Source organism: Oncorhynchus nerka, linkage group LG7 (genome assembly GCF_034236695.1).
Source record: "Oncorhynchus nerka isolate Pitt River linkage group LG7, Oner_Uvic_2.0, whole genome shotgun sequence".
In the NCBI taxonomy this organism is placed as follows: Eukaryota; Metazoa; Chordata; class Actinopteri; order Salmoniformes; family Salmonidae; genus Oncorhynchus; species Oncorhynchus nerka.
In genome coordinates, this window is record NC_088402.1 from 37,376,662 (window position 1) to 37,403,066 (window position 26,405).

Below are 26,405 nucleotides of genomic sequence, written 5' to 3' on the forward strand. Positions count from 1 at the left end.
TGGTACCAGTGATTTTACTGTACCACAGTGGAGTAAAAGGGAAATGAGGGTTCAGGCCAAGGACTGGTGTCTCTTCCCACATTGGCCACCGGGTGGCATACTATGCAGAGACCAGTGGAGGCTGGTGGGAAGAGGTATAGGAGGACAGGCTTTTTGTAATGGCTGGAATTGAATTAGTGGAACTGAATCAAAAATGTGGTTTCCATATCTTTGATGTGTTTGATACGGTTCCATTTATTCCAATCCAGCCATTACAATGAGCACATCCTCCTATAGCTCCCCCCACCAGCCTCCACTGCCACATACATAAAATTAGTTAATACAAATATGAGCACATCCTCCTATAGCTCCTCCCACCAGACTTCACTGCCACGGACATATGCAAATGAACGCAGTGAGTGCACAAGACAAATATCAAATCTTCCTGATACGCAGAGAGAAGTCACACAACTCAGTTGGGAAGATTCCAAAGACTCGTGATTTTATTCTAGGTTGAGTCTTGGAGAAAGTTGTGACATAGCAAGTTGATATTCGAATGTTATTTATTTCCAACATTGGTTATTCTGAGCTTTTCTTTTCAAATCACACAATGTAAAGTAGAGACCATAAACCATCATTTGGGTTTATGTATGTATGACTTTGGTACTGAACTGATAGGACCAATGACGCATCAAACGTTGGTTTCATGCCAAGGGATGTGTTCGCTCAGATTCTCTGCCCATTGATGTGATAACGCTGGCGTCAACAGTTCTTTTAAATATTTTGAGGCGGATCCGTCAGCTGGAGGAAGGCATTTCTTTCGGAATTTGCGCAGCATTAGAATGAGATTCGAGCTGGGGAGCTAGAGTCGTTCCAAATGGAATTACAAATCAAATGGATTGATTGAGACCCTAAAATCGACATTGTTTGTCAAAAAGGTAAGTTTGTTTTAATGTATTTAATTAATTGACTTACCCAACGTTAGTGTTTCAACAACTAATATTTGTTGCTCCAGCTGGTCTGTTTAGCAAGGAATGTTTTCTCTTCCTGGGCGACGCAGTAACGTTAGCGAGCAAATCAGTCAGAGAAGCAAGCCTTTATTTGCTCTTTTTGAGTTTAGCAATATGAATGGATTTGTCTCTTTTTTTTAAATATTTTTTTTTTTACGACGGGAGGTTGAAGCCAGTGATTTTGAAGAATCTAGCCTACTATTTATAGCATTCAGGATATTTTTTAAGTGGTAGCTAGTTAGCAGAAGTGCTGGGCTATGGGGGCGGCTAGCCTGGTTCTCTCACGCAGCTAGCTAACGTTAGTGCCAAAAAATCCGGATATTGTTGAACTGGCCTTCTGTGAACATTAGCCGAACAATGTATGTACGACGGAGACGGGGCATTGAATACAGATAGGGCGCTAATCATGCTCAGGTGTGCATTGGGCAGTGACGTGGATTTTGATTGTTTGATAGGTAACGTTAGCTACTTAGCTGCTGTGACTAATGACGATGGCGTTGTGGCACGCCTTGATAGCTAGTAAACCAGATTCTTGCCTAAGTTAAATCTCCATAGTAAATATATTATAGTTGATTGGTTTCGCCTATTCCTCTCTGGCTATAGCCAACAACTGACTTTAAAGCGTAACCAGTTAGCTATCGTCTATGTACTTAAAAATATATATATATAATGACGGATGGTTACCTTGGTGCACTGTTTTGAACTGCACGTGCCTCTTGACACTTTGCCCAGGACGAGACGTCACACCAGTCCATCATTAACGCTCGAGAATTGACCCCTCTATCAGTTTCATGGAGATGTCATCATTCCTCCTAGTTAGGTAAATTGATTATTTGCCTGGTCATTTGTAACTGAAGAATATAGAATAATGCACTTTGTTCCCTTGGTTATGTCCAAGCAAACTGATTCACTTTCAGGTTTATCTTAGTGCACCAAGCATTTGCAAATGCAACCAGAGTATGTGAACGGAGCGTGCCCCAATCGACTGGAGCGCTGGGCAAGATTTCCAAAGCCTGGAGCGACGGCTCTCGCCCACTCCGATTTCGTTCCAGTAGCGCTCACTTCAGGGCATGCCCGGGTAGCATGCATTTGTAGTCTGCTTGTATACTGCTATAGCCCCTTGCTTATGCTACTCGTCATGGAGTTCACTAAATATTTTCATAAAGAAACTGATGAAACACACAGGTCCAAAATCAAGGTGACTTACAAAGATAAGGACCAAGATGGAGAGCAGTGATGTGGTGTCCACAACGAAACAATCATTGTGGGATCAGAAAATGCACATATCCCGAAAGCATGATGGTGTACTTGCTACTTGCACATGCTAAAATAAATAAATTAGGTGGGTAGATGCCTAAGTGTGTCATTGTATCAAAGTATTTATAAACAAAAAATCAGACCTCTTAAAAGTTTACTTCATTTTTGTTATATTATCTATACATTTATTTTGGCCCAATAGCCATGGCATATTCCCGCTTTCTGTTTTGATTAGGTTATTTTGCCTAAACAAAACGTGTATGTATAGCTCTCTCTTTCTCTGCTCACCTGGCAAGAATGTGGACAGGATATTCTCCGCTGCTGGCCTGCTGGCACCATCGCATGAGCCTGGCCTAACTTGTGTTTCAAAATAATTAATGCAACGACACTGAAGAAAATAGCATAAATAATCATTCATTTTCGTTCCTTCTTAGGCTTCCTGGCTCCTAACCAATTTAGTGTTTATATGCTTTTTAATACGACATGTAGCCTATTTGAAATGACTGCTTCTTACATTCACCCTTTCATATTTATTAAAATAATTTTCATTCAAATCATATAGTTTGGTTTCATTATTTAAAAACCAAATGATATGTCCAGGTAGTCACACAACTAGATGGGTGTTGGTTAAATGGTGATTTCTTTTTTTAATGAATGGAGCGGCAGTTATTTTTTCTCCATTTGCTCTAGGAACGTTTTTTTTTGCGGAGTGGTGGAACGCTGGAGCGGTGTGTAAGTACTGCTCCATGAGCGATGAACGTGATTTCCGACCACTCAACTCACTTACTCTGATACCAACCCATGTCCCCTAAAAGAAACACCAAAATGGTGTATAATCAGGATTGTGTTTTATCCAGACAAGATAGACCAAGTTCACTGCAAACATTACTTGTAATTAGCTGGTGACAATGTGACATTTAGTTCAGGCATTGTATACCTACCTACCCATCTGTGTTCAATCGAACACTGAATTTCAAGAGCACAAGTTTTAATGTCACATGCACAAGTAGAGTGAAATACCGTTATTGTAAACTCTAAACCGAACAATGCAGTGATCAATAACAATGTAATAGAACAAAACCACAAGAGAAATACAAAAAAGGACAGTTAGTATCAGGAAGTGCTGTCTACCGCATATGGACATGGAAGAGTAATTTAAAAGAATAAGCCAGCCAGTTCTCTTCCTGTTTGGTTGCTCGCTTCTATTGAATAAAATCTTACTAGGCTAGACCTATATGGACAAGCTGCCTACTGGAGATGTATGTTGGAGGGTTTTTGTTGATTTATTGATGACACAACCACACATTCCCACTCTAAAATGGCATGTAATATCATTGAGTTTATTCAATGTAGGTCTTCTAATAGCCAGGGGATTTTCTTGGTGAAGTCCTAATGTGTGAGAGATCATGATTTGAACCGGTGCCAGATTACTCACTCCCCTGCTATAGCAGAGGAACTTTACCATCTGTGCTGTGATGGAAAGACTGAAGTAACTGATCCTCCTGGTCACGGTTTCGGAGCGCAAGCGAGACCCCAATCAGTGTTTTCTGCCTGGGTGTGCCAGTGTGCCACTACCTCATTAAATAATAAACAGGGACATGAGAGATGTAGGGCTTTGTGCGCTTGATATAACTGCCCTTCCTGTTATTTTGACTGTCCAGTGTCCACACTATATACATGAAAACAAATTGAAGATAGTAAATACAGGCTGAAATTCTATTTCTTCTACATTTGAGTAATTTAGCAGATCCTCTTATCCATAGTAGTGAGTGCATATGTTTTCATACGGGTCCCACACGGGAATCGAGCCCACGACCCCGACATTGCAAGCACCATGCTCTACCAACTGAGCTACACAGGACCACCTGTCACACTCATTTTCACCTTCTCTAAATGCCTTAATTTGTGGCAGTGAAAATGCTATATACATACAAGCTTTTGTATGTTACGGGGTCAGTGGAATGGTCGTTTTCCAACAAGTTTTTACATGCTGTTTAAGGGGTGATGAAATTCTGTCTTCAGCCAGTGTACAACTGTAGATTCCCGATAACTGAGGTTGGCATTCAGGAGGGAAGGACAGCATCGCTGGTTGGTCAGATGTTGTTTGTGTTTGGAGTGAGATTGGTAACAGTGAACACCCTGCATTTCACTCCAGCCTTTACCACCCAACCACAATAAAGGCCATTCAGGCTGGCACACTGACTATTTGTGCATAACACATTAAGGGGCTACATTATAGACTTGAAGGCCAAGTGTTCTACTGCCATGGTTTGGCCTACATTTACCTGCAAATATCTCCAGCCCAGTTGGCAAATGTAATACTTTCCTTAAATGAGAAACAGAGGTGCCAGCATGAGTCCTCATAATTATCAAGTGCAAATCTGCCTCAAACCTCTGGTCTGGTAAATAACTTTCTCACTGCCTCTGACATGCTCACACCCACACTTGTTGATGCTCTCTTCTTGTTGGAGGCTCTCTTGCCTGTACTGTATTTGACTTGCTCTGTGGCGCAGCAGACCAATTTCCTGCAGAGTTCAGCAGCTGTGTGGAGGAAGAAAGGAGGCAGACGCCCACTCTTACATCCTCCAAACCCCACATCTGGAAGCCATCGTCCCATACACTGCCTGGAGGAGCCGGCACGGGCTCCATTATTTCATAATGCTTGTTTAATCATGACCGTGTCGCATCTGTGCTGTATTATACAGTTGGCCGAGTGTGCAACCATTACAACCACAGAGCCTCGCATGGCCTTCACTTGTCGAAGTGCACTTTTTAAAAATATATATTTTTTAATTGCTGTAAATATTTACTTCCAGAAATTCAGCATAAAGAATTTCTGATGGTGTCAACTGGCACATCACTCATGAAATCGGAACATCAAGCACGTCCCACAAGAATGAGTCGTGTCCTAGGTTACAGCTTGTAAAGTCGGTTAAACATTTATCTGAATAACTATTAGGCAGGTCTATCCATATCTCTGAGCAATAATTTTTTTTAAAGAGCTTTCTGTGCTGTAGTAACATTTGTGGGAATGTCATTGGAGGTCAATGTGTAATCTTATCAGTACCAAATCAGAGCTTTGGGCACGTGTCACTGTTAATTGATACTCTAGGCCTATAGGCATGGGAAAGTCAATCTCCATTGTGTGCTAATCTCAGATCGGCTTCTAAAACAACATTGGTTGGCTGAATTAATTAGGCTTGGCCTATCTTATACCTTTTGACTCTAAAGCTGTAGTAATAAGAACAGGCTTAGGCTAATAGCACAATGTGTTCTTGGGACCTGAAATAAGTGTCAGAATATTGTATTGTGGTCTGTGCTTAACATGTAGGCTAAGTGTTAAAACGCAGGCATTGAGAGGGAAGTAGATTACTTGTGTTCTTTCAAAGTTGAGGCTGGAATGGCAATGTGTATGCCATAAACTGTTCAGTTTAGCTGTGGCGTATCCGTGCCCTCTGATTCTCTGAAACTGCAGGGACGGACGGGACCTTTGGACAGACATCGCTGGAGAGAACAACCTCTACACAACATTGTGTGTGTGGACACTCCTTCAAATGAGTAGATTTGGCTATTTCATCCACACCCGTTGCTGACTGACGTAAACAATTGAGTACACAGCCATGCAATCTCCCTAGACAAACATTTGCAATAGAATGGCCTTACTGAAGAGCTCAGTGACATTCAACTTGGCACTGTCATAGGATGCCACCTTTCCAACAAAAGGTTTGTCAAATTTCTGCCCTGCTAGAGATGCCCCGGTCAACTGTAAGTGCTGTTATTGTGACATGGAAACGTCTAGGAGAAACAACGGCTCAGCCGCAAAGTGGTAGGCCACTTAAGCTCACGGAACGGGACCACTGAGTGCTGAAGTGCGTAGTGCATAACAATTTATCTGTCCTCAGTTGCAACACTCACTATCGAGTTTCAAACTGCCTCTGGGAGCAACGTCAGCACAAGAACTGCTCGGCTGGAGCTTCATGAAATGGTTTTCCATGGCCGAGCAGGCACACACAAGCCTAAGATCAGCCTATACAATGCCAAGCGTGGTGTAAAGCTCACTGCCATTGGACTCTGGAGCAGTGTCGACGTGTTCTCTGAAGTGATGAATTTACACGTCACCATCTGGCAGTCGGACGGACTAATCTGGGTTTGGCGGATGCTTTGAGAACGCTACCTCCCCAACTGCATAGTGCCAACTGTAAACTTTGGTGGAGGAATAATGGTCTGGGTCTGTTTTTCATGATTTGGGCTAGGCCCCTTAGTTCCAGTGAAGGGAAATCTTAACGCTACAGCATACAATGACATTCTAGTCAATTCTGTACTTCCAACTTTGTGGCAACAGTTTGGGGAAGGCCCTTTTCTTGTTTCAGCATAACAATGCCCCTGTATACAAAGGGAGGTCCATACAATGCTCCTGTGGCTGAATGCTGCGGGGACTTGCTTCCAATGTTCCAACATGTAGTGGAAAGTTTTCCCAGAAGACTGGAAGCTGTAATGGCAGCAAATGGGGATGATGTGGAAGCCATAGGTCCACTTTCAGTCGGTTATAAGTGTCAAACTTTGAAGGTACAGATAAAAGAAGTGATTTATCGTCTTTTTCACTGTTATTTATACCACAGGTCTGACCAATAGGTGACATTTGCGCACAGTTTCCAGCCCTCTACCTGACTGCATGCTGAAACTTGTTGAATGACACGCATGTGGGTGATTCTCATTAAACCAGTTTTAACAATGGCAGTAGCAAATTCCGTTAGAATACCATTATGTATTTGCAACAAACCACTGTAATTCTGAAGACTGATGCCTAGTTTATGGCAGTGTCTTATTTTGAATACATTTGACATTTTTGCCAGAATTGAGTACATTTCACCCCAAATTCTCATTATGGAAATCTAGCCATCCAAAATGGCCTGGTTTTAGCCTCCATCGTTTAGCCCCCCCCCTTGAATTCCTATTAAATACTACATAATTTTAAGGCAAAACCCTAGCTTTAGCAGAGATTTTATGAAAAGTGCCAATCTCCCTGTTTGCTGAAAATGACTAGCATTTTGTTCTCCTGACATTTCTATTTATGAATGATGGACACACAATGGATGTGAAATCTTGAGCTTACTTTCCCAGACATTTTGACTGGAAATGCTGTCATGGACACTGTCACATAAGTACCATCCTCTCCCCTTCAAGAAATGAGGTGAATCTGCCTGGTTGTGTAATGCTCTAATCCTTTCCGTTCCCCTGGGAATTGGAAAGGGCCTCAAGCACATCTGTGAGGCTTTTGATTCGTTGGCTCAGACCCATTCTGGGAAACCTTGGCCGTGCAGCTGTGTAGAGTGCTGTTTGTCATGGATTTGGACTTGGTTATAGCATGAGTGTGATCACAGATGTCTGGAAGACTCTGACCTTGTGACCCAGTAGATCTTATGCTGATTGGAACTGCATGCTTTGTGAATTGATTTTGGTAAATGTACTGAACTAGATTGTATCAACAATGAACAAAAATATAAATGCAACAATTTCAAAGATTTTACTGAGTTACAAATACATTCATTAGGCCCTGATCTATGGATGTCACATGACTGGGAATACAGATATGCATCTGTTGGTCACAGATACAGTGGGGCAAAAAAGTATTTAGTCAGCCACCAATTGTGCAAGTTCTCCCACTTACAAAGATGAGTGGCCTTTAATTTTCATCATAGGTACACTTCAACTATGACAGACAAAATGAGAAGGAAAAAAATCCAGAAAATCACATTGTAGGATTTTTTAAAATGAATTAATTTGCAAATTATAAGTATTTGGTCACCTACAAACAAGCAAGATTTCTGGCTCTCACAGACCTGTAACTTCTTCTTTAAGAGGCTCCTCTGTCCTCCACTCGTTACCTGTATTAATGGCACCTGTTTGAACTTGATATCAGTATAAAAGACACCTGTCCACAACCTCAAACAGTCACACTCCAAACTCCACTATGGCCAAGACCAAAGAGCTGTCAAAGGACACCAGAAACAAAATTGTAGACCTGCACCAGGCTGGGAAGACTGAATCTGTAATAGGTAAGCAGCTTGGTTTGAAGAAATCAACTGTGGGAGCAATTATTAGGAAATGGAAGACATACAAGACCACTGATAATCTCCCTCGATTTGGGGCTCCACGCAAGATCTCACCCCGTGGGGTCAAAATGATCACAAGAACGGTGAGCAAAAATCCCAGAACCACACGAGGGGACCTAGTGAATGACCTGCAGAGAGCTGGGACCAAAGTAACAAAGCCTACCATCAGTAACACACTACGCCTCCAGGGACAAAAATCCTGCAGTGCCAGACGTGTCCCCCCTGCTTAAGCCAGTACATGTCCAGGACCGTCTGAAGTTTGCTAGAGAGCATTTGGATGATCCAGAAGAAGATTGGGAGAATGTCATATGGTCAGATTAAACCAAAATATAACTTTTTGGTAAAAACTCAACTCGTCGTGTTTGGCGGAGAAAGAATGCTGAGTTTCATCCAAAGAACACCATACCTACTGTGAAGCATGGGGGTGGAAACATCATGCTTTGGGGCTGTTTTTCTGCAAAGGGATCAGGATGACTGAAAAAATGGGGCCATGTATCGTGAGATTTTGAGTGAACCTCCTTCCATCAGCAAGGGCATTGAAGATGAAACGTGGCTGGGTCTTTCAGCATGACTGATTCCAAACACACCGCCCGTGCAACGAAGGAGTGGCTTTGTAAGAAGCATTTCAAGGTCCTGGAGTGGCCTAGCCAGTCTCCAGATCTCAACCCCATAGAAAATCTTTGGAGGGAGTTGAAAGTCCGTGTTGCCCAGCAACAGCCCCAAAACATCACTGCTCAAGAGATCTGCATGGAGGAATGTGCCAAAATACCAGCAACAGTGTGTGAGAACCTTGTGAAGACTTACAGAAAATGTTTGACCTCTGTCATTGCCAACAAAGGGTATATAACAAAGTATTGAGAAACTTTTGTTATTGACCGAATACTTATTTTCCACCATAATTTGCAAATAAATTCATTAAAAATCATTTTTCTGATCCTGATTTAAAAAAATTATAGATTTTTTTTCTCATTTTGTCTGTCATAGTTGAAGTGAACCTATGATGAAAATTACAAGCCTCTCCTCTTTTTAAGTGGGAGAACTTGCACATTTGGTGGCTGACTAAATACTTTTTTGCCCCACTGTACCTTAAAAGGTAGGGGAGTGGATCAGAACCAGTCAGTGCTTTGTATGCCCACCATTTGCCTCATGCGGCGCAACATCTCATTCGCATAGTTGATCAGGGTTTTGATTGTAGCTTGTGGAGTGTTGTCCCACTTCTCAATGGCTGTCTAAAGTTGCTTGATATTGGCGGGAACGGAACACTGTTGTACACGTCGATCCAGAGCATCCAAAACATGCTCAATGGGTGACGTGTCTGAGTATTTAGGCCATGGAAGAATTGGGACATTTTCAGCTTACAGGAATTGTGTACTGATCCTTGCAACATGGTGCCATGCGTTATCATGCTGAAACATAAGGTGATGGCGGCGGATGAATGGCACGACAATGGGCCTCAGGATCTTAAAATGCAGTTGTGTTCGTGTAACCGATGTGAAATGGCTAGCGGTGGTGCACGCTAATAGCGTTTCAATCGGGTGACGTCACTCGCTCTGAGACCTGAAGTAGTTGTTCCCCTTGCTCTGCAAGGGCCGTGGCTTTTGTGGAGCGATGGGTAACGATGCTTCGTGGGTGTCAGTTGTTGACGTGTGCAGAGGGTCCCTGGTTTGGGGACGGACGAAAGTTATACTGTTACATTCGTTATCCGTAGCTTATGCCTTCCCATACCATAACCCCACCGCCACCATGGGGCACTCAGTTCACAATGTTGACATCGGCAAACCGCTCGCCAACACAACGCCATACACGCTGTTTGCCATCTGCCTGGTACAGTTCGTCTGAGAGGCTCCAGAGTGGCACAGGTGTCTAAGGAACTGCATCTCCGTGCAAGAGGTGTAACTACAGTACCTGGTTCGAATCCAGGCTGTATCACATCCGGCCGTGATTGGTAGTCACATAGGGTGGCGTACAATTGGCCCAGCATCGTTCAGGTTTGACCGGTGTAGGCCTTTATTGTAAATATGAATTTGTTCTTACTTGACTTGCCTAGTTAAATATAACAAACAGTTGAAACCAGGATTCATCCGTGAAGAGCGCACTTCTCCAGCGTGCCAGTGGCTGTTGAAGAGGAGCGTTTGCCCACTGAAGTCGGTTATGATGACAAACTGCAGTCAGGTCAAGACCCTGGTGAGGATGACAAGTTTGCAGATGAGTTTCCCTGATATTGTTTCTGACAGTTGGTTCAGGAATTCTTTGGTTGTGCAAACCCACGGGTTCATCACCTGTCTGGGTGGTTGGTCTCAGACAATCCCGCAGGTGAAGAAGCCGGATGTGGAGGTCCTGGGCTGGGGTGGTTACATGTGGTCTGCGGTTGTGAGGCCGGTTGGACATTCTGCCAAATTCTCAAACTATGTTGGAGGCGGCTTAAGGTAGAGAAAGGAACATTAAATTATCTGGCATGCTGGTGGCATGCTGACTGCCAGAATATCCAATTGCATGCTCCCTCAACCTGAGACATCTGTGGTGTTGTGTGACAAAATTGCAAAGAAAAATTGGTGGCCTATTTATTGTCCCCAGTAAAAGGTGCCCCCGTGTAATAATTGTGCTGTTAATCAGCTTCTTGATATGCCACGCCTGTTAGGTGGCTGGATTACCTTGGCATAGGAGAAATGCTCACTAACAGAAATGTGAGAAATAAGCTTTTGTGCGTAGTGAACATTTCTGGGATCTTTTTGTTTCAGCTCGTAAAGTGTTGGTCCTTTGTATCACATGTTGCATTTTTTAAATATTTTTGTTCAGTATACTTGGTCATGGAGAAAGGCACCCATCTTATATTCCAGATAATTAACATTTTTAAAATGGCGAAAAACTGACTCGTTCAGTAAAATTATCAAATGTATGTATGACTTCAAGAGCAAGCATAACTTAACAAATCTATGTGATGTCATTTTTTCCCCCCCTGTTTGTACACTGGTCTCTTGGTTCACTGACTCATCTCTCCTTCTTCCAGATTTGACTGCCGCCATGGCTGACATGGAAGTGTCTCTCTCCCCTGCCCAGATCGAGGCACTTTACCTCAGCCCCTCGCTGTCCTCCACCTCCACATTTTCCTGCCCTTCCTCACCTGGATCCTCTTCTTCCTCGTTCTCCTGCTCAGACTGCTCCTCGGACTGCCCCAACCAGCACCAGTCGTCTTCCAGTCCCAGAAGCTCCAGCCCCAGTGGCTGCAGCAGCAGCGACAGCGATGGCATGCGGGGCTGCAGCCCTCCTCTGGACATCATATCTGAGGACGCTGTGGTGCTGGACCTGGTCATCAATCCCGAAGTGGCCTTGAAGGCTTGCCAGGAGGTCCTGCAGAAGGTCAAACTCCTGAAGGTTGAGGAAGAACCGGAGTTGTTGCAAAAGTGCAGCCCACAATGGCGGCTGCCCAAAGAGACCGTATACGTGGAGCCTTGCAACACGGGTTCCACTAAAGAGGAAGAACGATGTTATTCTCCTCAACAAATAACGCAGAAATGCCCTCCGTCACAACAGCCTTGTGACACAGGTTCGATTAAAGAGGAGGAGGAAGAAGAAAAGCGTGACCCTCCCCGACAAATTACGCAGACATGCCCTCAGTCGCAACAACAGAATGGCGACCAGTCCTCTGCGGCGGCCAAGCAGTCCTTGCTTTTGCGGCTCTTTGAATCGAAGCTCTTCGACGTCTCCATGGCCATGTCCTACCTGTACAAGTCCAAAGAGCCCGGTGTCCAGGCCTACATTGGCAACCGCCTCTTCAGCTTCTCAGACGAAGACGTGGACTTCCACCTGCCCCAGCTGCTCAACATGTACGTCCACATGGACGAGGATATGGGCGACGCCATCCGGCCCTATGTGGTGCACCGCTGCCGCCAGAGCATTGCCTTCTCCCTGCAGACGGCATGGCTGCTCGGCGCCTACTCCTCCGACATGCACATCTCTACCCAGCGCCACTCTCGCGGCACCAAGCTGCGCAAGCTAATCCTCTCAGATGAATTAAAGCCCCATGCAGCTTCTAAAGGTGTGGGTGCTGCGGATGCCAGGCCTGGCCTGCGGGTCGGTGCCCGCATTCACCACCACCAGCGGCACACCATGAAGCCGTCCCTGGCCCCCGACAGCCAAATCAACCCCGCCCATGCCTACCTCTCGCCTTCCAAGCGGACACACCAGCGATCCAAGTCAGACGCCACGCATTGCACGAGCCTGGTGACTAGCCTGAAGAGAACAGCCAGCAACCCCAAGGTGGAAAGCGGCTACGATGAGGTGAGTGCCTTAACATATTTTGCCATGCTGAGAGGGACGGGAGAGCGGTGTCAGTTGTTGAGTATAGAATGTCTTTATGTTTTGTTTTTTAATCATGTCTTTTAATAGTATGCCTGTTGCATACATGTTCTCTCTTTTTATAGTCCCTATGTATGATAAAGCACAGTAAACCCTGTGTGGATTTTAGTTGAGGAATTTGAACCCCTACCCTGAATCCCAAGTTTTTCTCCATCTGTGTCAGTAGGAAGTAGTTGTCCTACATAACACTGTGGGAAACTTGGTTCAACCATTCTGGATTGTGCTGTGCCAGCAATACTTTTATTATTCACAGGTGCGGCCTCTTCCATATGGAAAAGCTGTTCTGTCAAAATTGAACATTCTCTGGCAGCCCGGGATTACAAGTGTTGGACCTTGAGGAGCTCTATTCCAGCTCTTTCGTATGGTCTAGCCAGACTACCCTCAGCCTAACTAATAAAGGGGTTGGGGTTAGGTAGCATCTGTCCCACATCTCCAGAGTTCCCTCCCTATTGTTTTGGGCGTGCAGTCTCCTCCCTCTCCATTTTGGCTGGACTTCTCAGCCAGATTGCTCTGCAGCTGGTGTCAGAGTGAAGTTGAGGGTGGGTCCCTCTTGAATGGAGAGATGGTGAAAAAATGGGTCACTTTCTATCATTGCAGACATTGAATTGTTTTAGCAGATGCTTTTGTGAGCATGTTTGTGTGTTGGCAGGATTTGTCAGTGTTGACGAGTGATAGTCCTTGTGGTAAATCGTATAAAAGCCATGCCTCTTGGTTGGAAGAGACACTTTCAGACTAGTTTCCCTATGATTGCTTTGAGTGCACAGGGAAAGAATGATGGAGAGTTTGTGTGCTTCCCCTTGTCTGGCCTTTCTCTCAGTCTCACTGTTTCTCTGGCTTGCAGCCTTCTGCCAGTCCTCTCTCTCTCATCAGGGATCAGTTATTTTATAAGAAATAAAATGGGGTAGTTTTAGATGGGACAATGTCCTGAACCAGAGCAGAGTGATGGTCCCTCTCCCCTCCTTGATATATTTTACTGTCCTCACAGTTACATGCCTTAAAAAAAACAAAAAAAACAATGATAGACTTTCTGGGCAAGTGGACTCCAAGACATTTTGCTGCGTTATGCATTATATCGCTACTACCAATGTTTCCCCTCCCACATCTCTGTTTTTGTCATCCTTTTTAATATCCTCTACCAATCCCTCTCTCAGCTAATATCCTCTTTCACTCTCCCTCTCTCTTTTCCTCCCCTCCCTTCCCCACTTCTGCCTGCATCAAACCTCCCTGCTGACGTTGTGGCCAGTGATCCCTGTTTAATCTGTGTTGGTGCTGTGAAGAATCCTGTAGGCCACAATAACAATCCACAGAAGGCAACCAACAGCCCAAAGGAGTTCAAGGGCGCTTCATTTAATTGACTTTGCTCTTTAGGATTTATTAGCAAAGATGGGTAGAAACTGCTTCTCCAATAGAAATACCCGATCACCCTAGTAGGTGATGTCATGGCAACGTTAGCTAGCGAAGACCCAATGTGTTTCTGCACAGGACCTAACGGTCGTGCAAGCTGTCAAATCAAAGGCACTCCTTTTTTGATATAAAGTTGGTTTTGTTGGAAATAAAAACGTGTCACTTTCGAGGTAATTACAGTTTCTGCTACTTAAGCTCGGCTCGAATCTGTCTGGTCTGCTTCGCAAGCGTTACGGGAAGTCTCGCTGTTTGCGCCTCTGTTTAGAAACTAGTGATCACTAGTTGGATGGCAAGCAGTCCATTTAGCTTTGTAATAATAGTGTACTGGTAGTCCTTATTGCTAAGGCTTCACTCGCCATCTTGTTAGTCCTGGTTATTTGCCTCAGAACTGACTAATTTTGTTTTGATCTTTTTACTTGGCCTCTGGCTGGATTGCAATAGTGAGGAAAAAACAAGAGGCACCAATCACAGTGAAGAAGAATGCTGTGAAATATGTCCACCATTTTGAGCCGCACTGTAATGTGAGTGGGACCGCCCCCACAGTGCAGGTTGGGTTGTGTGTTGCATAACGGCCCTTTTGTTTACAGTCTGGGCTCAGCTGTCAGTGCCCAGCATGCCTTCTCTGCCTCACTACTTCCCTCTTCCTGCCCCCTCGTGTTGTCTTGGCAACAACCACTGGGCTGGGGCACTGGTGGATTCAGATGGCTCCCTTTTTCCCCAGAGTGGGTTTCGATGTAAACATACACTGCCGGTCAAAAGTTTTAGAACACCTACTCATTCAAGGGTTTTCTTTATTTTTACTATTTTCTATATTGTAGAAATAATAGTGAAGACATCAACTATGAAATAACACATATGGAATCATGTAGTAACCAAAAAAGTGTTAAACAAATCAAAATGTATCTTATATTTGAAATTCTTCAAATAGCCACCCTTTGCCTTGATTGCAGCTTTGCACACTTGGTATTCTCTCAACCAGCTTCACCTGAAATGCTTTTCCAACAGTCTTGAAGGAGTTCCCACATGCTTAGCCCTTGTTGGCTGCTTTTCTTTCACTCTACGGTCTGACTCATCCCAAACCATCTCAATTTGGTTGGGGGATTGTGGAGGACAGGTCATCTGATGCAGCACTCCATCACTCTCCTTCTTGGACAAATAGCCCTTACACTGCCTGGAGGTGTGTTGGGTCATTGTCCTGTTCAAAAACAAATGATAGTCCCACTAAGACCAAACTAGATGGGATGGCGTATCGCTGCAGAATGCTATGGTAGACATTCTGGTTAAGTGTGCTTTGAATTCTAAATAAATCCGTGTCACCAGCAAAGCACCATCACACCACCTCCTCCATGCTTCACTGTGGAAATACACATGCGGAGATCATCCGTTCACCCACACCACGTCTCACAAAGACACAGCGTTTGGAACCAAAAATAAAAAACATTTGGTTTCTTGGCCCAAGCAAGTTTCTTTTCCTTCTTGCTGTCCTTTTAGTAGTGGTTTCTTTGCAGCAATTTGACCATGAAGGCCTGCTTCACGCAGTCTCCTCTGAATTCTTGATGTGTCTGTTACTTGAACTCTGAAGCATTTATTTGGGCTGCAATTTCTTAGGCTGGTAAATCTAATGAACTTATCCTCTGCAGCAGAGGTAACTCTGGGTCTTCCTTTCCTGTGGCGGCCCTCATAAGAGCCAGTTTCATTATAGAGCTTGATGGTTTTTGTGACTGCACTTTAAGAAACTTTCAAAGTTCTTGATCTGTATTGACTGACCTTCATTTCTTACAGTAATGATGGACTCGTTTCTCTTTGCTTATTTGAGCGGTTCTTGCCATAATATGAACTTGGTATTTTACCAAATAGGGCAATCTTCTGTGTAATTAACTTTTAGGGCTATCTTCCACAAATTTAACTTTTAACGAGGCACACCTGTTGATTGAAATGCATTCCAGGTGACATCCTCATGCAGCTGGTTGAGAGAATGGCAAGAGTGTGCAAAGCCGTCATCAGTGCAAAGGGTGGCTATTTGAAGAATCTCAAATATAAAATATATTTTAATTGGTTTAACACTTTTTTCCCCTTTTAGTTACTACATGATTCCATGTGTTAATTCCTAGTTTTGTCTTCGCTATTATTCTACAATGTAGAAAATGGTACAAATAAAAACCCTTGAATGAGTAGGTGTAGGCGCCACAAGCTCACAGAACAGAAGTGGCGGGTGCTGAAGTACGTAGCAAATCGTATGTCCTCTCTTGCAGCACCCTCTACCGAGTTCCAAACTGTATCTGGAAGCAACGTCAGCACAATAACTTTATCGGGCGCTTCATAAAATGGGATTCCATGGCAGAGCAGCCGCAAACAAGCCTAAGATCACCATGCGCGATGCCAAGCGTCGGCTGGAGTGGTGTAAAGCTCATCGCCATTGGAAACGCGTTCGCTGGAGTGATGAATTACACTTCACCTTTTTTTATTTAACTAGGCAAGTCAGTTAACATATTCTTATTTAGAATGAAGGCCTACCGGAGGACAGTGGGTTAACTGCCTTGTTCAGGGGCAACACAACAGATTGGGATTTGATCCAGCAACCTTTCGTTTACTGGCCCAACGCTCTAACCACTAGGCTACCTGCCGCACCATCTAGCAGTCGGACGGACAAATCTGGGTTTGGCGGATGCCAGGTGAACACTACCTGCCCAAATGCATAGTGCCGACTGTAAAGTTTGGTGGAGGTGGAATAATGGTCTGGGGCTGTTTTTCATGATTCAGGCTAGGCCCCTTAGTTCTGGTGAAGGGAAATATTAACGCTACAGGATACAATGACATTCTGTGCTTCCAACTTTGTGGCAACAGTTTGGGGAAGGCTCTTTTCCTGTTTCATCATGTCAATGCTCCCATGCACAAAGTGAGGTTCATACAAAATTGTCAATCGGTGTGGAAGAACTTGACTGGCCTGCACAGAGCCCTGACCTCAACCTCATCAAACACCTTTGGGATGAATTAGAACGCTGACTGCGAGCCAGGCCTAATCTCAACTCTATGATAGAGCAGGTATCCACTCAACCTTTTCAAATCTATGAATTTAATTTAGGGAAGTATTACCCAGCCACTTTATTTGTTTGGAAAACAAATTATTTTTGCCTCATTAAGCACTGGTCCAGAATCAGTTTAGTTATTTTTCTGTTTAGAACAGTTGATTGGTTTGAATCGGGTCCCAGGAACACTCAGGGACCCTTCCTCAACAGGACATCCTGTCCACTGGAAATAATGCTCAGGCAGTCTGCCGTTTGGTCATGATCCAGAAAAATACACATCTTCACAGGAAAGGCATTTTGACATTTGACTACAAAAGTAGAACACAAAGGAAGCTGCTTGGTTTGCCTGTCAACACAAAAAGACCAAGGAAATCTTATGAAATATGGGTTCCTCATTCTGGAAAACCAGTGCTTATGAATATGCCTAACTAGGGCTGTGGCGGTCATGAAATTGTCAGGCGGTAATAGTCATGCAAATGCCTGCCTTTCTCACAGTAATTGACCTTTTTAACATAAACATGTTTAGTGTTCCTTTTTGGGACATCTAGATTTTAGAGTCTAATACAGTTTATATAGCCATCACAATAAAATCCATTATTTAGTTGTGATAGGCCTATAAACCTGGGAATGTCTTAAAATTCAAAATTGGCTGCATGATGCAGCTCTGTATCTTGATGATTTGTAAGAGGGGGAGATCTAATCTATGGAATTAAAAGGGAAATGAGAGAAGGGTTACAACGACCAAAAGCCAACCGGTATGCTGCTATTTACGCTATAATCGGAGTGGAGTTATATGTAGGCTAACTGTAGGACGGTGAAAAGCGTGTTTAACTTTATGGCTAGCCTCAATTAGCCTAGTTAGCTTGCTTCTCTGTCTTGACTGCATCAAACCCAGGTACTGTGTAATCGGATGGGAGGATGAATAACTAGCAAGAAGTTAAGGGGTTGCGGTCTCTACCTCCTGTGCCTCCAGGCTCATAGTGCTCCGAGCCTCTCGTGTCTTACTCACATGTTCACACACACCGAACGTTCTCCACTCACTAACAGCCTACAGCTTCTGTCTCTATGGCTCCGGTTGAATAAAGTAGCAAAACAATTGGCTTTTCTGCTGCTTCCCTCACTCTGCTCGAACCAGTTGTCTTTTCAGGAAGATGTTTTAAAAATATGCATATTGGGTCTGGTCCATTTTGGGAACGGGAACTTTAACTCCAGTCACTATTTGTCCTCATCATTTAGATTATTGCATATTCAATCATGATGTGATTAGAGGGACAATAGAGTGCTGAGTTCCGGGCTATTAGCAAGTTTGGTAGGCAATCCATCGGTGCCATTCATTTGTGCAGTTTTGGATTGGGATTACCATTCCCAACGGTCATGGAATTTAACTGCGGTCATGAACCGTGACTGCCGGTGTGGCGGTAATACAGCCCAAGGCCTAACCCATGTATGTCAACGCCACCTTTTTAAGGCTCTGTTTCAATGTCCACACCAACTAAAAAAATGTATGCATTGGGCATGATTTCTCTGTAGGATACTAATATGGACATTGGCATGTAGTTCAATGGTCTCTAACCCCTTGCGTTTTCGCTCTGTAATCGGATAACATGCGTCATGTTTTTTTTAAATACTCCTGGGATTTTTGGAATCGGGAGACTCTGAAATGTAAAGACACCTGGAGTAACCTGTACTAAATGAAAGGTTAGTATGGGAACATGTTTGAATGGAAAGCTCCAAATTGAAATCCAATTTTATTGGTCACATGCAGATGTTAATGCAAGTGTAGCGAAATGCTTATGCGTCTAGTTCCAACAGTGCAGTAATATCTAACAAATTCACAATGACTACCTTCTATACACACACAAATCTACAGGGATGGAATAAGAATATGTACATATATGGATGAGCAATGGCCGTAGGCAAGATGCAGTAGAGGGTATAGAATACAGTATATACATATGAGATGAGTAATGTAGGGTATGTAAACATTTATTGAAGTGGTGTTGTTTAAAGTGACTAGTGATACCACTTTAAGATGACTTAATTTTAAAAAAGGTAAGAGATTTGAGTCTGTATGTTGGCAGCAGCCACTCTGACCTCGCCATCTGGTGGATAGCGTGGTGAACAGGCAGTGGCTCGTGTGGTTGTTGTCCTTGATCCTGTGTCACATGCAATGTTGACACACAATGTTTACACATTTTACATGGTAGTCCTAAGCCACAATCATGCCACTGGCAGTAGTTCATGTTGCAAAAATGGTCCTACCTGGTATTAAAGGTAGACTCAGCGGTATGATGTAGATGCAGAAAGTAAACTGCATTGTGGGTGAATTTCCGCAACAACGGTGAGTATTGAAGCGCGAGGCTCAACATCTTCGTTGTTTTGGTCACCTGGCTACCGTGCTGTAGCAGTGCGACTGTGTGAGCGCAAAGTCTTGTATCTCGCTCATCTCAATATCTGCAGTGCTGCCCGTGGCAACAAATTTCATTGAGTCTACCTTTTTTTTCTTAAGTATTTTAACAATGTTAACTGTCCCATATGTTAGCCTACTTGGCGCTTGTTTCATTGTTTCCATTAAAAGAAACTAAATTTTAAGTATGTTTTTAAATGGTAACATCTCAATCATAAGGTTATCTAATTTCAAAGTAGCCATAATGGTGGACTGTAGAAGAAATAACTTCCTCGGTGTCGTTTGACCTATTATAATGGTATTGAATATTGCTCATACTTTAGATAGGAATATTGGACACCATAAGTTGACTAAATATCTCCCAAGGCCCAAGGTATCTGGGTGTCGCTCAACTCTATCATTTTAACTATTGTGGTACTGCAATGGTTTGACAATTGATTTGCTTCCTTCTCCCTGTGCCCATGCATTCTTAGTCTTATACCTCCCTTGGTTCTCTTATGATTCCGCTCCTAAAACATCCTCCATTCAATTCCCATCATACCCATCTTCCTCCCTCCTTTCTCAGCCTTTTAATTTGTTTTTGTAGTCATTCAAGAAAGGACCTGAAAGTTGTGCCACTTGTTATTTGCTGTTACTCATTGTAAATTTCTTCAGAACACAAAAAGACATTGGTCTTGATCGAGATTCTAACTCTCCTCCTTACCTCTCTCCTCCTCTCTGTAGCCGCTGCGCCTGACGCCGCAGAGGGAGTTCATCAAGTCTCTGATAAGCATCGGAAAGCAGCTGGCCACACTGCCCACCAAGGAGCAGAAGACCTGGCAGCTCATCTCAGAGCTGTCACAGCTCAACCACAAGCTGCCCGCCCGCGTCTGGCTGCCCACTGCAGCCTTCGACCACCACGTGGTGCGCATGCCCCACACACAGGCCGTGGTGCTCAACTCCAAAGACAAGGTGAGGCGACTTGTTGTAATATATATGAGGTACACACACACACACACACTACAGGCTCCAAAAACAAGTTGACCAGAAGACCTAATAGTTAGTTTTTTGTTATTATTAATTTCCTGAGGAGCCTTGAGTGTAACTGGAGTGGACCCCAATGCTCTTTGTCAATGGACCTTCCTGCTTAAATGTGTCTTAGAAAAATAGGTCTAGAACTCCAGTCCCTAAGTATCCCTTCTGACCTCTTCTTTCTCCCCTTCCTCTCAGGCCCCATACATCATCTACGTGGAGGTGCTGGAGTGCGAGAGGTTCGAGACATCCGGCATTCCCCTGCGCATCCCAGAGACGCGCATCCGCAGTGCCCGCTCTGCGGACAACCTCCTCCCGGAGTGCATTGGCATCACAGCCGAGCAGCGCGCCGTCAGCTTCTCCACTGTGCCCAACTACGACAACGACGACGAGGCCTGGTCCGTGGATGACATTGGCGAGCTGGAAGTGGAGGTACCGTGTGGCACAATGTGACTTCTTCAAGTAACATTTTGATGACTGTAAGGGAAGGAGGGAGTGAATCAGATTTGAATGTACTTTAACCCTGGGGTCCTATGGTTCCAGCTCCCAGAAGGCCACACCAGTAGCAGTGACAACATTTCCCAGTTCTCTGTGGACAGCATCACCAGCACGGAGAGCAAGGAGCCTGTCTTCATCGCCGCCGGCGACATCAGGTATAGTGTCACTGTCAGCCAGAATTTCTCTGCTAGCTTGTTTCTCTTTAAGACATTCTTGTTATAGTTTTACAACCACATGTTTCTTTTGTCTTAGGCGACGTCTGTCAGAGAACCTGGCCCACACCCCCACAACGTTCCGGAAAGATCCAGAGGACCCGTCCGCTGTGGCGCTCAAGGAGCCCTGGAAGGAGAAAGTCAGGTGGGTGATTGGTACATAGAAATGGAATTACTAGAAGATACAGAAAATTGGTGGGCATACACAATCCCCCACTGAAGATGCATGTCTATCCCACTTTTTTATTTAACCTTAATTTAACTAGGCAAGTCAGTTAAAACATTCTTATTTACAATGACGGCCTACCCTAGACGACACTGGGCCAATTGTGCACCTCCCTTAGTTCAGCGAAGAACAATGCATTGTCAAGTAATTTGCTGTGTCCTTACTATTTCCTTCCTCTCTCCATCCCTCAGGCGGATAAGGGAGGGCTCCCCTTACGGTCACCTGCCAAACTGGCGGCTGCTGTCAGTCATCGTGAAGTGTGGGGACGACCTGAGGCAAGAGCTACTGGCCTTCCAGGTGCTCAGCCAGCTACAGGTACTTGACTCTCCACAGTAGAGTCCCATTCCACAGAAAAGTCCTCTGTGGTAGTATTATTAGTGTTCACTCACTAATTCGCTCCACTTCTCCTCTATCCTCTCCAGTCCATCTGGGAGCAGGAGCGCGTCCCCCTGTGGATCAAGCCCTATAAGATCCTGGTGATGTCATCAGACAGCGGGATGATTGAGCCTGTGCTGAACGCTGTGTCTCTGCACCAGGTGAGCAGAGAAAATGAAATGGACCCAATTGGACACTTGATCTCATGACAAAGTTGCCTAACAATAACTTCAGGCCGAGTTGTTTAGCTTTGTAGTCCAGTTCCTCTTGGGATGACAGATTTTGGTAATATTAGTAATGGTTTGATCACACACTGGAATTTCGTGTCGGTTGCTAATTCTAATGGAATGCCGTGTCGGTAGCTTTTTCTAATGGACTACGGTGTCTGTTGCTATTTTATGCCAAATGCTATCTCTGTGCTCCAGGTGAGGAAGCAGAGCCAGCTGTCTCTGCTGGATTACTTCCTGCAGGAGCATGGCAGTTATACCAACGAGGCCTTCCTCACCGCCCGGCGCAACTTTGTGGAGAGCTGCGCCGGCTACAGTCTCATCTGCTACCTGCTGCAGGTTAAAGACAGGTGGGCAGCCCTCCCTTCTCACCCCTCTTCAGTTTCACTAGTTCTATTACTCATGTTCAATTTCCCCTCTTCCTTTGTCTTTGAGCCTGTTTGGCTGTGTTTACACAGGCTGCACAATTCTGATCTTTTTCCAATAATTAGGCAGAAGTGTCAGAATTGGGCTGCCTGTGTAAACTGTTTTTGTGGTCTGATCTCAACTACCACATCCCACCAACTCCTGTATTCCTAAACTGTTTATTCACTCCCCCTATCCCTTATCTCCATTTTTCCAGACACAATGGAAACATCCTCCTAGACTCGGAGGGCCACATCATCCACATTGACTTTGGCTTCATCCTGTCCAGCTCTCCCAGGAACCTGGGCTTTGAGACCTCTGCTTTTAAGCTCACCAGCGAATTTGTGGATGTGAGTCAAATAAATCCTACTGCATGCAAAATTGCATTGTCATATAAAAGTGTAAAGCGGAAAACACTGTGGAATTGATCATACAACTAGCTCCCTAACAATCTGCGTAAATACATCTGTCAGTGTTCGAAGACGCTATTGGCGACAATGAGTTTGCTGGTTAGCTGCAGTAGCCTGCATAACCTGTTGGTTTTGTATGTGTAAAGACTAACCTCTTGTCTATGGTTCTCTCTCAGGTGATGGGAGGCCTGGATGAAGACATGTTCAACTACTACAAGGTGCTGATGCTCCAGGGCCTGATAGCTGCTCGCAAACACATGGAGAAAGTGGTCCAAATAGTGGAGATCATGCAGCAAGGTACTGTTAGCTAAAACCGTATATTAGCATGAGCAGTGTGTTGTGTTGGTTTTCCATAAACATGATCTATCTTTTTCTGTGGTCTTGGTATTGCAACTCCTCTGACTCCCTCTCCCTGGGTCCCCCCACCCCACCAGGCTCTCACCTGCCCTGCTTCCATGGCTCCAGCACCATCCGCCACCTGAAGGAGCGTTTCCACATGAGCCTGACGGAGGAGCAGCTACAGGTGCTGGTGGAGCAGATGGTGGATGGCTCCATGCGCTCCATCACCACCAAGCTTTACGACGGCTTCCAGTACTTCACCAACGGCATCATGTGAACAGTTCCACACCGAACTCTACCACATGGGACAACCACATGTGCGAGCAAGCGAACATGCATATAAAGATGGTGGTAACCTGTGCATATGGACTCACGCATGTGTGCTTGCTATAGCAGCACATTTAGGAAAATGGACTCTTGTATAGACAAGTGCAACAAGGTCCTGTTTGCGAACTATGTATGTTCTTTGTCTTAGACGGACCTCTGTTTTCCCCCTCCTTGTTTTGGCCTTGTGGAGGGGGGAGTCCGCACCTTCTCTCCCTCTTGTCCTCCTATCCATAGGACTTTTAGCGCATTGACTGTTCTAAAACGAGGCATAACGCACATTTCAAATCACACACGAAAAGGATTAAGTATCAATATCGGAGGAGGTACTTCATTGAAAAGGGGGAGGGGCAACACTGGAGAGGGAGTGGTCTATATTCAGAGGAGCCAAGAAGACTTTTATCAGAATGGATGGAAGACGAATAACTGTGGACCAATTGTGCAAGAGCGTCACAAAGCAGTGCATATTGAATATATTGACTTATTTTTGTTCTTAGAGAGCAAAATGGACTTTGAGAAGCCACTGTGTAACGACAAAGAAAGCACAAGACATATCATTTGCGGAGGTTTTCTAATGGACATTTTCTTTGTTCTCTGAAAATTCCTATGGTTATCAAGAATGAGCCAGCCCGAAGAGAGGGGGGAAAAAGGACTATTAAAAACCATTGGTGTATGAGTGTTATCTGTCAGGGAAAACAACTCCTTAATCCAAGGTTTAATGCATTTTGAACAATGTTTAAACTGGAAAGTTGTGAACTAGGACCAACTCATCTCTTATTAGGGGTCCAAGCATATGCAGCAAAGCTGCTGGTTGTATGTGTTTTTGTTCCCATCCTTGATAACAGGTGCAGTTTCATTTCAATCTGGGTTTTGGACAACTGGGGCTCGTTCAGTAGAGCACATCTGTAACACATTTAGTGTTATAGATAGAAATACCATAAAATAGAAAGTTCTTTATCTCAGTTCTCCATGGACTCTTGTCCGTACTGAATAAGCATCACAGACTATCAGGAAAGGGCAGAATGTTTTACCATTTAATATGCCGACTGTGTTATACCAACATGCATCATGTAGAACTTTACTTTGCTTGTTTCACTCTTTAAACCACCATACTTGAAGGAACGCTAGCATAGTGATGAGCCTCATGCACTTATGTTGAACCAAAATGGCTACCTGTGGTTAAATTTATGCAAACACTCAACATTGATGTTCCACTAATTTCTAACGAAATGTGATTATTAATGCATTATTGTTGTATGGTTTGTTAACTTAGGTTGCATATTTAAAGAATGCTCAACACTTTCCTCTCTGGTTGGCTCAGATGCATTCCTGTGAATAACTCTGGCAGATCTAGAGCGAGGGTTGTCCTTGAGCAGATTATGTAAATAATGGGAGTGATTTCTCATTCCTGTCCGTTTGTCTTGGTCTGTTTTATTTCTCCTTTTGTTTTGAACAGTATGAGCTCACTATCACAAGTCAACTTCCTTCATGTGAATTTTTTTATTATACTCTACTAAACTTTTTTTTTTCTTTTTTTCCTTGCGGTCTCAAACACACATGTATTGAAGAGAGTGGTTTCAAGAGCTACATGCTTGGATAGCCTATAACTTATATTACCTGCTCATGTTTGAAAGCTGAGTCGTTGGTGGGGGGGCTTTTGTGTGTAGCAAAAGTGACAACTTTTCTCTCATGCAGTCATTCCTGTGAGAGAACCGATGCCTTGACGTATGAGCGGTACAACTTTTATCAATGCAACAGTTGGGACAAGGGCATGCAGGTCATGTACCCAGGAAGTGCTTTTATCAGAAGTTTAACACTCCCGCTTACTCTTCTCTAAACACTACTACTGCATTGCTTTTTCCTTCATTAATTCCAACCCTAACCTTATTCTATAAAGTGCATTTTATCTTTGCTGGAGCGGGTGCTGTCCGTCAAACCTTTTGTGTTGATTTTGATGCCTCCCCATTGAGAAGCAGAATTTTGTCCTTGTCCAGTGTCACACCAGGTACATGCTTGTCCAGTGTCACACCAGGTACATGCTTGTCCATTCAGATGACACTGAGGCCAAGGGCTAAATTCAGTGCAGAACGATGTTCAGACTGCTCCAGATAGAAATGTATTGTATAGATCACTTGTTTTCAAATAGAAAGTGATGTCTGCTCTATATGAATGTTTGCCTTCTAAGTTCTGAACATTGTGCCCTCCTGAAAGAGACATGGGTTTTATACAGAATTGGTCCACACCAAGCAAAGCATTTTTTCCAGGAATTAACTATGGTTGATATGGAGTGCCTTTGTTCTTGATACTAAAGACATTTAGAATGTACAGGGGAAGCAATTGTCCACTTTACATTGTATCAAAACACTTAAGCTTCCTGATTGTTTAACTTTTCATTTGTGGTTGAGACTAAATGCATGACTCATTCAATAAATCAAATTGTTTTTTAACGTGTGATAATTACATATTCAGACTAGTAATTTGTGTTGCAGTAGGTTTCTAGTTTCCCAATTAAATGACATTCCACTCTGCACATTTATCCAAAATTCATCAAATGAGAGAAGCACTGAGTATACTAAACATTAGGAACACCTTTAATATTGCGTTGCCCTCACAACAGCCTCAATTTGTCAGGGCATGAACCCTACAAGGTGTCGAAAGCGTTCCACAGGGATGCTGGCTCCAATGCTTCCCACGGTTATATCAAGTTGGCTGGGTGTCCTTGGACCATTCTTGATCCACACGGGGACTGTTGGTGAGAACCCCAGCAGCATTGCAGTTGACACTCAAACCGGTGCGTCTGTCCCCTACCATAACCCGTTCAAAGGT

The 26,405-nt window shown here is 44.1% G+C and overlaps 1 protein-coding gene across 1 annotated transcript; it reads left to right on the plus strand.

Annotated features, from left to right (window-relative positions):
- Positions 1-423: 423 nt before the first annotated feature.
- LOC115131563 (phosphatidylinositol 4-kinase beta-like) lies at positions 424-26,026 on the plus strand. The gene is made up of 12 exons (XM_029663371.2): positions 424-917; positions 11,367-12,637; positions 20,276-20,503; positions 20,762-20,995; positions 21,107-21,216; positions 21,314-21,418; positions 21,691-21,814; positions 21,922-22,035; positions 22,300-22,451; positions 22,724-22,856; positions 23,093-23,213; positions 23,351-26,026. Exons 2-12 carry the CDS (start codon positions 11,381-11,383, stop codon positions 23,530-23,532), a joined length of 2,760 nt encoding a protein of 919 aa, XP_029519231.1. The 5' UTR covers positions 424-917; positions 11,367-11,380; the 3' UTR covers positions 23,533-26,026.
- The last annotated feature ends 379 nt before the right edge of the window (positions 26,027-26,405 follow it).

Excerpts from the sequence above, each read along its gene's own strand:
- LOC115131563 (XM_029663371.2), top strand. The coding sequence starts at position 11,381 with ATGGCTGACATGGAAGTGTCTCTCTCCCCTGCCCAGATCGAGGCACTT. Across the intron at positions 21,815-21,921 it reads AGGTGCTCAGCCAGCTACAG|TCCATCTGGGAGCAGGAGCG; the intron begins GTACTTGACTCT and ends TATCCTCTCCAG. Across the intron at positions 23,214-23,350 it reads AGTGGAGATCATGCAGCAAG|GCTCTCACCTGCCCTGCTTC; the intron begins GTACTGTTAGCT and ends CCACCCCACCAG.